The sequence below is a fragment of the Branchiostoma lanceolatum genome, chromosome 8, assembly GCF_035083965.1.
Source record: "Branchiostoma lanceolatum isolate klBraLanc5 chromosome 8, klBraLanc5.hap2, whole genome shotgun sequence".
Lineage (NCBI taxonomy): Eukaryota > Metazoa > Chordata > Leptocardii > Amphioxiformes > Branchiostomatidae > Branchiostoma > Branchiostoma lanceolatum.
In genome coordinates this window covers 15,418,322-15,432,550 of record NC_089729.1, presented here as the reverse complement: position 1 = coordinate 15,432,550, position 14,229 = coordinate 15,418,322, and the positions used below count along the sequence as shown (strand labels likewise).

The window sequence follows — 14,229 nt, the reverse complement described above, 5'->3', positions numbered from 1 at the left end:
ACAAACTTTCTGTGTCACTTCCAAAAAGAAAGGGTGATCGGGGGCATTGGAAGGATACTTTAAATAATTCATCATCATCATCATAATTTTGATAATGCGAAGTAACAATATCCATCCTCAGCTAAATTAATAAGGAGTTTTCATTTTGATAAATGCACTTAAAATGATAACATGTGCTTGATCATTTCTCAAATTTATCGCTACTTTACCAAATTACTGACAATTCAGAGACATTCTGCATGTGTGTTTTAGACCTTGTGGCATGTCACAAATGTCTATCCTTAGGGAGTGCAGCCTATAGATAGAATTCAGAGAACATTGTGTAGGTTTCAACACTCTTGTAATGCTTTACTATATCCATGAACTGGTAGAGTATGAAATAAATATTGTATATCCATTTGATATTGCCGTTGGTAATTTTAGCGGTTGGGGGAAAGGGAGTTAGTTCATAGCAGTTGATTTTAACAGTGGGAACAAACATCACTGTCTGAAATGTTATCAAATATTTTCAATGATGAAATTTTATCATTAATTTAACAAATCAAGAATTACAGTACTACACTGAATGCTTTTACTATAGTAGTACTGTAATTCTTGATTTGTTAATGATAAAATTTACTACAAGTACATGGATTACAGACTTGGATCAAGGAGATTCTGTACATGATATTTGATGGTCCAGAAATAGATGACATGATAAAGAATGGACTGTTGACTACGGTGAGACTAGGGGCTCTCCTGTCACACATATCACGCATAGTTGACTTAAGGTCGTGGAATGTTTGCTTTAAGAACCATGGTCTGCCATGGAATATTTAGGGGCAAATCATTTTACTGCAAGGAGTGAGCATTGAGAAGGGACCCAATTTATAATTCATCTAAGTATTTTCCTGTTATTTTTCACATACTTTTATCCATCAGTTTATACAATTATGGCACTGACATCAATCTATAGATGTACATGTCTACATGTCAACATCAGCGCTGTCTCTAGCTTTAAATTTTTTTCTGTCCCATTCATTGTTTGGGAGCCCCTGATGTTATTTCTCGTTGCTAAATCTGTCATTTTAAGCTTACGAAAAATAAAAAATTCATAATTTTCACGTCATGAGGTTCAGATTTTTTTGAGGGACTGATGAAATTTTTCTGTCCCAACATGCAAATTTAACAAGTTTTTTCTTAGTTGCTTGTTTTTCCTGTCAATTCTTGACACCCCCACCCCAGAGTCAGAGTTGGCTTGTCCCTACCTTGAGAAAAGTGCCTGGAGGCAAGCCAAAGCCTTAAACTAATACATACACCCTTTACACAACAGTGCCAGGACTGTGTTACGTTATTATAGAGCCCTGCCCTCTTCCAACACTAAGTCAAGGAATGTTTGCCTCACTTGTCAAACCCCACCCTACAATACTGTCACTCAATAAGGTCATGTTGATTTAATTATATGGATGACATCCTCTGGGAACGAGCTCGAGCATGCAAATAAAAAAAGTTTGGCAAAAAAAGTTGCCTTCATTATGAAATTTACTAGCTAAAGTCACTAAGCTGGTGTGTTACGCCGAAGGGCGGTTATACCGGCTATACAAATACAGACAGTAAGGATGAACAAAAATAAACACACAGACTTACAGATTCTTCATTTTTGGTCTTTCACATCTTCTTTGACTTGATTGGCATTCTACAACACTAGTATCCATTTTCCGAAATTTCCTTCTGCACTCTACCTCTACTGTATATTTTCTCATTTTGGAGTTTTCTCATCATCCAGAGAAAACAATCTGGACTATCATGATTAAATGCGTCACTGTGATATGGAAACAGAAAGAAATACCTCTGCCTTTGCCTTGTATTCTTGGGTGTACGTTTTGTGCAGGATCTGGAAATGACAAAAAAATGTCATGAGAAAAATTGTAAACTTATCATCATTAATTATTATGAATATGATACTGTATCACTTTCTCAAAAAGGCATTTAGTTAACACATGCTGTGGAAGTATCTACATACAAAATGTAGTTGACAGTACAGATGAATGTAAGATTAGTCTTCACAATTATGTTAGAAACCTCAAGAAACTTTTGATCTTTTAAGCTATATAAAAGTATCAGGTATATTCTAACAGTATGAATAAAATAGGTCAGTCATCTAGGCAGTGGTATTGAAAATCAAAAATCAATATCACCCACATTTTGACCTTGCGTAAATTCTAAAATCTTTTAAAAAATCTGCTATTAGGATTTTTAAAATGTTTAGAAAGGCTCTTTTGATAAATCTGCATTAGAAGCTTCTTAGTCTGTAGCTGTGATCCGGTACATGTACTTCTATTTTGTCAGCGTGGTGTTTTATAGAGCATGGATAAGCTGTAAATGGACTGGTCAAGGTTACATGCTAATGGCTCACAGCTCAACAAAAGCACATTGTTAATTCCAGGTCAGCACCCAGTTTACCAAAGGGCTGTCTTCTGAAGTCTTCTTTAAAGACATGTTAATATGCTAAGCAGCTTACGCAAAAAAGTCAGGATTAAAAAGCAACAGAAAAAGATTTATACATATAGCTTATGCTGCACTACTGTAGCTAGAGTGTCGTAGACTTTTCTGAATCATGCCTCTTTTTTTGAGAAGGGGCAAATCACTTTACTGCAAGTAATAAGTATTTAAAAGGGATCCAATATGTAAGTGTACATTTCCTGTTGATTATTTGACGGAGGGAACACATTTCTGCCAAGCATTCTTTCAATTTTAACTCTAGTTTTGCAAGTGGCAATTCACACAAAAAGATGAATATGCAAATAGCTGGGAAGCTCCTAGCCTGACTAAATTGCACTTAGTTATAGCGCCTGTTAAACAAAATTCTGCCAGCCCTTAGTCTGAGGGGAGGGTTGTTACAGCTCAGACAGCGGCGTTTCCGTTACACAGACTAAGGCACTCGTTGGAATACAGTTGTATACAAATTTTGATAAGTCTAACATAAAAGTATATAATCATCTAGACTTCAAAAAGATACAGGACAAAAAAAGTTGAATGGATGAATGAATGAATGGAAGGATGGATGAAAATATTAGAATAAAGAATGGATTGATAAAATAATGGATGGATTGATGAATGGATGGATGGATAGAATGATAGATGGGTGAATGGACGAGTGTAAGGAATGGAACAGAATAAGTACCTTAATGCCTCTTACCTTGGGTGTTCTTAACCACTTCTTAAACACACAAGACATGGGAACAAAGAGAGGCACACATGACTTGTAAAGAGCAAATATGTCACCAAGCCCCTTATAGCGAGTCTTAGTGACATATTTTACATAAAGAAGGAAAAACAATATATGCAAATGAACAAGTCTGCAGACATGGTACACAAAATAATAATCACACATGACTTTTTTATTTTTCTTATTTTTCAGAGATACCATTTACTGCATATATGCCGTGACCCCAGGAAAACTCTTTTTTTTTTCAAGCAGGTTTGATCAAAAAGGTGTTAAAAAATGATAATTTTCGGGTCCAAAATTTACATTTTAACATGGTCTCTATCCAAAATAAAGGGGCAACAGACGATACCGATAAATACATCAGAAAGCAGCGAAAAACCGCGTTTTGCCGATATGATTATGTTTTTGGTCCTTCTTTTCGTGGCGGAATCGTAGCCCCTCAGCCTGAGGGTGTAGGCTTACATACAAAATCGTAAAAAAAACTCTGGTCCGAGACTTTAGTCTCAGGGGTCTTCAACTTTGACATATTACCCACAATGCACCACACTGTGCATGCACAGTTGAAGCAGTGAACCGACTTATTGAAATGACATTGGAAGACAGACAAATGCATAATTATGACATGATTGAATCACAAAACAACAAAATTATCATTATATTACATCACAACAAAATTTCTCTTATAAAACTTTTCAAATGTTGTAAACAAAATTCAATCCTAGAGAAGCATTAGAGAATAAAACCTGAAATACGATATTTGGCGTGATTTCTTACCGGCAGACTCCTGCTGTCCTGTTCGACCTTCTGTTCCAGCGGCACGATGAGCTCCTTGTGGAAGGACTGGACCGTTTCCTCGTGTTGCATCTGGATGTTGCGGAAAATCTCCGCGATCTGAATCAGGCATCCTCCTGGGGAAAAAACAAACAATATTGGAAATGTACAATGTAGCCACAAAAATAACAATTATATCTTTCTTCACCAATTCAACTTTTTTGTTACATTTGTTTTATTACTTTGAGTTGATATAATGGGGGCACACTAGAAAAATACCTTTCAAGCGATATGTATTCCCCTAGTAAAATAAGATACACAAAAAAACAGATTCCTTTTACCCTTGAACATTTTAATCACAATACATTAAGCTAGATTTTCAAATCACACTTTCAAGGTATTACTATTATGTATAATCAACCCAGCAATACTATGTGTAAAAGCCTATTAAAACTTTCATCTGCTTACAATTAATACTGCACTAAAAGCTTTATTTATATGGATCTTATGATTATCCAAACCTGTACAATGACCACCTCTACATAAAGACCACCTGGCCAATGTGACCACAATGTAATGATGCATTAAAAATTATTTATCAATATCATTTCTATGATTACATTCAACAGATAAGTTGTTGCAACTTAGAATTCATAAACTTGCTCAAAAGGCTGACTAATTAAAAGCTAAAAACAGTTTTGCTGCACTCTTCCCTAGTAGTAACATATAAAAGTTGTGTATGACTGTACAATACTGGTGACCCTAACATGTGGATGTACTTAAGGAAAGGTCATAGACTGTTAGGAATGTTGAAAAACATCTTCTTCAAGACTGATCCCACCCCCAACATGTCAGCCTTGGACCAATGCCCTCATCTCCAAGCAGACGTAGAGGACAAAATTTACAACCTGTAGAACAACCGCATTTTTGCTGAGAGTGACAGAGCTACATCATGTGTCTGCAAAATCAGTCAGTTGGAATATCAAAACCTTCCTTCTAACATCCGCTTGGAGATTGCCCATTGTCCTGCTGATCTCCAAGCAGATGTGAGTACAGTAGTTTAACCTTCTCCATGCTGCCTAAGCTGTTAACCAATGCAAACTTGTTACCAAATGGCTACCTTAGCAGGCTGAGGGTTATATATTACAGTTAATGCCTTCATTTTTACTATAGTTGGTTTGCAAGGTTTCTTTTCTGACAGCCTAACAGTAAGACAATACTGTATGTCTAATTTTACTAAAAACAAAGAAAAGAAACAAAAATAACATATGTTTTCCCTTGTGATTTCACTTATCGATTAGTACAAGGTCTAGTATGCTTTTGACCAAGAACTGCACACTCCAAAGTTCATGTACACCAAGTTATCATGTTTTATGAATTGATATCTTTTACTTTGGCTCTAGAACAAAAAAGGCAAACACGGTCTAAGTTGCCATCTACCACAAACAACACTGCAACCAGAAATTTACAGTCACTGACATTGTAGCTTCAAGAAATAAAAAGGTACAATTTTGCAATCCAATGACCATAAAACTATGACAAACACAAGCTATATACACAAGCAAATCACCATGTTCGCATGACAAAACTGAAAGCAAGAGTTCTAAAAGACACAACAATGGGCTATTGTTAACTGGGATTTTCCTTTGTGCACCATTAAACACTTAATGACTCCACAGACAATAGATAATGGTACATGGGGAGGGTCACTAATCTGTTATAATGGACAAATTGCACAGATTAGGGATTAAATAGGATTAAAAGGCTCTAGATTGGGAAAGATTGGGAAAGCAGATGTACAATTTCCCGATGGAAATAAATTCTTCATTTGCGCTTGAATTTAAAACAAAATGAATCCACAATTTTATGCAATTTGCTATGAAGAATTATTTAGCTGAATTTCAGTGTGCTTATAAATGCAACTTTATTGCATTTTGAAAGTCTCCAAGACAAAATACTTTCAATACATCAACACAATTTTGAACTAGGTGTCTTTTAATCTGCTTAGTATGTCTGTCAATAGATATGGTTTGAGCTGGTATACATGTAGATAGTTTACAAAATAGCTACCAAAATTTTGCAATGCTGTACAGCTGCCAGATTTTTTTCTGAGCTGGGAAAAATGTAAAAGTTTATAAAATTGCTGCCAAAATGTTGTAATTTTGTACAGCTGACAGAAGTTCATGTACTGACAGACAGATCTGTATCATTACAGTGAGAAGAATTACGGTCTCACATGTGACCTGCCTTGACCTCTAACCTTGTCCAACGCTGTGATGAATAGAAGCTGTCAATTGTACAGCCACACTTTTCAAGGTAACCTGAAACAGCACAGCAGCCACTTATTTTTCTGGATCAGCAACTTTTGAAAAGTTATTTAAAATGACAGGGCTCTTTTTCTTTTAACTGCAAGTTATAATAAGCAGAAATACATGTATCACTTGCAATTTGGACAAAATTTCTGCAAATACAGAAGCAATTGTGTCTGCCATAGCACAACCTAACACATGATTGTGACTAATTCACAACACCTGGGTTTGAAATATGACTTTTGGGAAATAGGTGCACTCCGGCACCTAACCAAAAAATTTAGGTGCACCAAAATTTGGGTACACAACATAAGATAAAGTAGAATGTCAGCAAAACATAATTACAAATCTTACTATATCGATTTAGAGCATTCAGCTCGAATCTAATTAAAATTTTGGGGGCCCTAAAGTCCAATATATGTACCCACTATTTCAAGCCCCAACAGTTCAAAGTGTATCCTGGTGAGTATTTATCAAACACAGTCTTTGTTGACATGTACAGTCCCTCCCCTTTACCTGACCAGCACAACAGGTTCTGTCATTGTGACCTTTGTACAGTCAAACTTATCAGAAACGCCAAATCAAAAAGCCTACAGCTATTCTTGTCAAAGTTTACAAATAAGTAACACAATGAGCATGACATCATCTAAATGTTATGACTCATATACCTAGCAAATATGTTCTGAGATAAAAAGTGGTGTATTAATTATGTAAATTACTAACCTTCGACTCATTATGTACACTCACACCCCTAGCCCCCCACCCCCCAAGGTTGAAATTCAATTATTCATTTTTCTTTTGTCTTGAAGCTGTAAAGCCAGTTACTGCAAATTCATTTATTTTTGCGTGGACTTGATTTCACAGTAGGGAGGAAAGGAGGTTCTCGCAGTGTTTTAAGTTTGTCATTGAAACAATTCTGTAGTACTGTAGTACTAGTAGTGCAAATTGAATTACATATTCATAGTGACATGAATTTGTGGTGGAAAAGTCGTCGCGAAAATAAAACCACACCGAACATTTCAAGATTTACAGTATGTGGTTGTCTGGTAGTATTTTTCACTCGTTGAACCTAACATCATGACTGAGTTAAATGAGTCTGTCAACAGTGCCACCCTGTACTTGTCACAATACAAGGCATGCTGCCAAACACACTTTCTTTACAATTGCAACTTGCCTGAAGCAAGGACGTTGTGTTTCAATAAGATGCTCTTGCGTAGAGTGAGCAACTCACGTTTGAATCTTTTTGTAGCCGAATGTGTCATTTTCCTGTTTTTTTTACAACATTAAGTACATGTAAAAGATTATGAAGACCAAGATTTGAGAGAAATGGTATAGATCAACATTCAAATTCCAAGGAAATTCTGCGTTTGTACAGACCACTGCTATTGTCATCATATCTAGCCTTGCAAGAGAATTCAGGAAAGAACATTTCCTTCTCGATAAGAACTCTTGGCGAAGTTGACACAAGGGCCCAGCGCATTCTTGGCATGGTCCAAATGTCAGCCGGCTGTGGTGTTTGGCCTACAAAGCTGAGTCCAGTTATGCCAGACTGCTTCCCACACAAAACACACACAGGACAGTAGAGTAAGGCCCACAGGCAGAGATAGCAGGGCTCAAAATATCAGCAGAAGGAAATGTGTGATTGCAGGAAAAGATTTAAAAACCTTTGTATGTATTGCTAAAAGAGTACTAGTTTGAGGTGGGTATCATGGATCAAAATGTACATTAATAGTCATATTTGATAAGTAGTTTATGATTCTTGTTGTAGTACATGTCTCAAGAGCACAAAAAGCGATGAATACTTTTGCCCATTACAAAATCATAAACTTGATCAAAATTCACATAAAATACAACATTAACAACATACGTGTAGAAAAGCTACTAAGCTACATGTATGCAAGATTACTAGAACTGTTGCAGAAATCTTTTTAAATGTAATTTTCAGGTGAAATTCCTGACAGATTGCAGATAATAGAAAGAGGTATTTCAAGCCCTTACAGAAGAAGGTATTCACCCGAGTTAACATTTAGCACGCTGGCTTAATTTGGCATTTCCTAAATATTCCTTGCTACTGACTTTATATTTGCAGGATTTTGCTGCTTACAATAAGAAAGCTTACAACCTACACACTGTATCAAAACATGATTTCTATGCTTAATTGATTTCGGTCACAACTATATGGTATCCACAACAAACGTAACCAAAACAGAGTGCCGCAACTGTGCAAAACAAGCTCGCAGAATACATTATATGCCAAATTTTAAGGAAAAAATGCCTGGCAACTTGACAAGGCGTAAGTCGGCCTCTCAACAGTATGTGCCTGTGCCCTGTATAATTTTTCAATTTCCCTAATAAGAAGTGATGACAAGTACTTGTAATGCAGAGACCTGATCTTTCCATGCTATCAACATTACAATTTACATTTCTGTAACTAGGACAAATCTTATGTAAAATTGTACTTGCAGCTCACAGACTAGTCTAAAGTATGTGAATAATTACCGTTATTACCTGAACTTAGAAATCAGCCTACCGCTATATGGCTACAAGTCGTTCCTTTTATTAAATAAACCAGTCTTTAATTCCCTAAAAACTTTGTAAAAATTGCATTTCTTGCATGTGCACTTCCAATTAACGTTTAGACATTTCTCTATAGATCCTTTCCTGTTTTGCTGAGTCTTTCCAAGTTCCAAAGTCTGGTTTCAATCATTCAAGTGCAAATTTATTGGAATTCATCCAATTACATGCAAATACCTTCAGGATACGACATGTCAGACGAAAGCCTGTAGTTTAAGCCACACCTAGCTGGCCTTGGCCAGTCCCGACCTTCTCCAGACCATGGTTGGGAGTTAGTGGTTACTAACAAGTTCATCGACTATGGTTGCGAGTTTGCCTTCTCACCCCGACCAATCGATTGCATTGAAAATCAGTCCGCGATTTAACGTTTAGAAAAATAATAGTTTCTATCTACTACTTTTCTCTAAACGTTAAATCGCGGACGTATTCAATCACTTCCGAAGTGCCAAAATTGTCAATCTGAAAACATCTTTTGGAAGCTGACACCTTCGACCATCTCATTCATTGGCAAGTTTGTCTTGTCAGATTCAGTCGTTAAGGCAAGTTAGAAACCGATTTGTCAAGTCATGGCTGATACGGATCTGAGTTTCAATGCGACGGATCTAAGTTTCAATGCGATCGACTGGTCGGGGTGCTTCTGGTAAGTGTATGCACCGTCCGACTATATATTTTGAAAAATCCAAGTTAGGAATGTGATGACATTCTGTTTGGATGCGATCAGAGGAGTGAACTGGAGTTAGAATAGAATAGAATTCCAGGCTACTCCCAACCCAGCGCGGACCTTGGTTGGCGAGTGGTTGGGAGTTAAGTCGTGGCTTAGGTCTTGAAAGTGTGATGGCACTTTTTTTACTAATTTTAGCAAATCTCCAGTTGGATAAAACACCAATAAAGACCAAATGCTGATCCTAGAATATACAATACTGTACTGTAAATGCAGAAATGTTCGCGGTGGTTTTATGTTCACGGTTTTTGTGGCGACCGTTTCACCGCGAACATAAAACCACCGTGAACATTTTTGTCCAATACTGTACATTATGTGACTATAGTGCTGCCGAAAACTTAAAACCACCGCAAAAACTCCATTTTCGTCTTAGCCCGAAATAAAAACCATGCGAACTTAAATGCATTTACAGTTATTCTATTTTCTTCAACCTTTACCACACAACGTCGCTATGCAAGACTGAATAGCAGTTTATAAACAAGTTGAGAGCAAGTCAAGCTGAAACTTTGAGGGTCACTGACTTTACATTCAACTTCACCCCCTGAACAACCACAAAGTAAGACATACAAGTAACACGAGAAGCTTGAACACGAGAGAGTCGTTTTGTTTTGCACAGGGAAGACTTAGTGAACATTGGACCATACATCCCAAACCTTTTGGAGTTTCAACATGAAATGTAATGTGTATATGCTGCTACAGGGTTGCGAAAGACACATTCAAGTAAAACTTTCATTTTGTTCTCTGAAATACCAGGAAATAAATTTCATATGCAGGCACCTTTTACGCTTAAAAACAGTACTTATTTACTCGTTTTCAATTTTCTCAGTCAGACTGTTTGAGTCAGACTGTAACAAAACTACTGCAAACCTCGAAACTTTCAAAATGTTACTAGTATAGTCAACGTGGTTTTATTTTCATGGGTTTTCCCAGAGACCTCTCATTCTCAACTGTGAGTTCACAAAATCTCAAATACCCGCTTCTAACGTAAATTACTACTGTTTTACAGAATTATTTCTACCACGAATCTTAAACACTGTGAAAACCCCTTTCCCTCCAACTACAAAATAAACCCACCACGAAAGTAAACGAGTAATTTTTTTAACACAAAACAAATATTTTCAAGAGCTTGCACAAAAGCTAGCTCTCTTAGGCCACACTAATTCAATTTCTTGGTTAACGGATTTTTATTTTAAAAAAAAAATTTTTTGAAAAAAAATCATGAAAACAGAACTTCAGAAGGCTGGGCCAGCCTTCTGTTTTCATGATTTTTTTTTTTTAATAATTTTTTTTGGAAAATAAAAATCCGTTAACCAAGACATTAAATTGGTGTGGCCTTAACTCGGAGTTATACACTGTACAAAAGATCATTTCCCAGCACTTTTGTGGCCAGATGGCAGCAGACATACAGACACATCTGGTACTTGACTCTGACCTCGACCTCCCTCTGCCTACCCTAAACAAAACAGTCTTCTCAAACACAATGGCAACTATGGCAACATCAGAATGCTTTAAATTCTAAGTGGTTAGGTCCTTTCTGTAACGTGTAAGTGTATAGTTTGATGTCCAGCTTGACTATTGTATATCATATGTAGTACTAGTAGGTTATATCCCTTTAGGCCACATATCTATATATGGCACGAATTAACTACAAATGGTGTGTAAAATAATAATTAATATATATATTGTTGCTGGAATTTTTGGTCCTGAAGTTGCAACATGACTGAGTAGCAGTTCTAGCATGTTTTGGTGGACAGAGAAAGTCAATTTTTGTTTAAAGAATATCTAAAAACAGCAGCAAATTCTCAATTTTTAGTAAGTGACCAACAATGCAATCTGTCTTTTTGAATTATCTATTGGTGTTACAATTATATACAAGTTAGTCTTGATTTGTTTTTCTGAACCAAGATTTAAATGTTCCGAACACTACAAACTGTATATTTACAAGGTGACCAGAACTACAACCAAATCCAAACAGACATTTTCCATGCAGGCAAACTGAGTAGCCCATCTGACCTCTGACCTAGATACACCCCCTAATTCATTAGCAACAGATTCAGTGACCCACCAGGTGTAAAATGAGCATCTGATTCGCCTGCCAGATGTACAGATAACAATTCAATCTTCCTCAGACTTCATTCAAATTTTGTAACAAGCTAAACAGCCTAGTATATAAAAATCCTCTGTTGTTTTCTTATTACTTTTACTCAATTTTTAAATGTATTTTACCTCTTCAAAAATTATGTCAACAATTGTGAAATATGATCCGGGATATAAAAAATATCATATGTCGTGAGACAGTTGATAACATTTTAAGAAAATCAATATGCCTGTCTGGTGTGTTTTTCTAACTGGACTTAATCATTACATTGATTCCACTACCAGCAAATACAAAACAGTAGCGATCTTTGTTTTTGATGTGACCTTTACTAACTCATCAACCAATCAAGTTAGTTAATATTTCCACAAGTTTATCACTAAGATTAACATTGTTTAGCACTATTTTAAAATAAGAGTACAGCGTGCAACCATCGATACACAACAGCCAACACGGTTACTAATTGACAAGTTGCTGTTATTATGTACAGTGTAAATAAACATCTGTTAGAGACCTATCGTCTAGTGTTAGACCACAGCAGCTAGCCTACATGTATAGCCTGGATCTTGTGACATGCTCTAGGCAAACAAAACATACGTCTCTTTGTAAAATGGGCAAAGCTGTAGCTTAACAAACAAAAGGCTTCAAATTATCATGCGGAAACGCTTTAACCCTTGCAGGCATAACTCAACTGATACGTAAATATTAGAATGGCTAACTATCAATTAATCCTGTCAGTAGCACTGAAAAAGCTACTGATAACCGAAGGGTGTGGTCGTGTCATACTCATGAAGGGGATACGCCCAAGGTTGGTACCCAACACAGGAAAACTCTTTACGCATTTAAGACCTGACATTTGATCTGGGACCCAGTAATACCTTGTGGTGGGGGAGCAAATACCGCAGGATTATCCACATTAAAAATTCATGAGAACTAATGTACAAGCTGGGAAGAAAAGAACTAAAGCTTCCCAATTTCCTTACTAACGTAATCTCTTACCATCGACAGTGATACCTATTGATAAGAATCAAAACAAGTAATCTACATCGTAATTACAGAAGCGTATGATACTTTCTTGCTCTAGTAAAGATAAGTAGTATACGCCTGTAGGCATCCATGTTTATACAGCGCTAGTGTGCATTGCAGACGGACTTTAAGGCATCTGAGGCCAGCTTTGTTTGAACGATCCCCTCTGGCATTTCTACTGTGTACCCAAGTACAAAATGCCAGCTATTTCTAACCTAGCGGGTTCTATAATACATCTGCATTACATTTAAACTTGATGTTGTCAAGGCTTGTGCTTTCTTAAACTTATAAATCACTATACGTATACACAATGACAAGCTGTGTTTGAAAGTAGTAGTCCAGTGTTTACCTTAAATTCATTAATTCTACTTGACAGGAGTTTGTGAGAAGAAGTTTGGAAGTTGCTACAACAAACTTTCTACTCAGGCTTCATATTGAAATTTCTCATGTAGGGGTCATTCCCGGTGTGAGCGAATCAAACATTACAGTCTTGTGTACGTCTTACGTACCATGCTTGGAGTCCTCAACGTTAACTTAATGTGGTTAAGCACGTAATAACGAAGAAGAAGGGGTAAGAAACAGAAGGCTAACTTTGCAGGAATTCTAAAATTCATAGCCACCTAACTTAAGACACAATTTCCTGTATTTTGAGGAACAAATTTTTGGGGACAAGTTTCCCCTCTGTTACAGCCTTATTCTAAATCCAAAGCTGACAGAATCAATGGATTTACGAACAATCATGTAGGGTTCTCAAGAAAAAAAAACTCTTTGATCATAGCATTATGATGATGTAGTGATGATGCAGGTGTCCAAATCAGAGCATAGGGGCCTCTACACTCAAACTACACTAGCTAGAACAAGTTGCAAGTACCGTAGGGTAAAATAGGTGCAGTCTCAAGCTACTGGTACTACATTTCTACCTGATTTCATACATGATTAAACCCTTACTGTCCCGGATGTGTCGTCATGTACCCGTGCAGGGATCTAACCGCACCAACCCCCAGACGTATACGCCTTAGGCTATCGAACACGACAGAGTGACGACATACTTTACTCATCTGCAGGCACTCCTCAAGGACCTTTAAGGAATGGGACGTCCGCCACACTTAAGCCAGACATACCGGCGTATGTGATTAAACAAGCAGTAAAGTTGCCACGACTTTCGGGCTACCCGAAACTATGCCAAGGATTAAGACCTTGTGATCTTGAAACATTCTGTGTGTGGGAGTAATTTTTGGACAAGATAACCTTTAAGTGCAGGATGTGATGTGTTGTGTGTGTTGTGGGGGTGGGGGTGTGTCGGGGGAAATCAAGGATACCACCTACCAAGTTCAGGGGCTCCTCTTGTTGCATTCGCTTGCTCTCCTAACTTCATCAACGCCTCAAAATAGCCTCTTGCTGTAGACGACACAGCTGGAAAGAAATGACCGAACGTCGTCTTAAAAATAGCATGTCAATCACTGCTTGTACTTAACGAAATTTTGGGACTCAAAGACCTGGTCTTGGGGTTCTTATCCACCCAAGG

The 14,229-nt window shown here is 37.0% G+C and overlaps 1 protein-coding gene across 3 annotated transcripts in view; it reads right to left on the bottom strand.

Annotated features, from left to right (window-relative positions):
- LOC136440984 (BAR/IMD domain-containing adapter protein 2-like) overlaps nucleotides 1-14,229 on the bottom strand; it is a 28,957-nt gene that overhangs the window by 13,974 nt on the left and 754 nt on the right. For all 3 annotated transcript variants that reach the window (XM_066437191.1, XM_066437194.1, XM_066437192.1), the window contains exons 3-5: nucleotides 14,031-14,117; nucleotides 3,983-4,116; nucleotides 1,829-1,873 (exon numbers count right to left, since the gene is read on the bottom strand). In XM_066437191.1, the coding sequence (XP_066293288.1) occupies nucleotides 1,829-1,873; nucleotides 3,983-4,116; nucleotides 14,031-14,117 (266 nt within the window). The remainder of the gene's footprint in view (nucleotides 1-1,828; nucleotides 1,874-3,982; nucleotides 4,117-14,030; nucleotides 14,118-14,229) is intronic.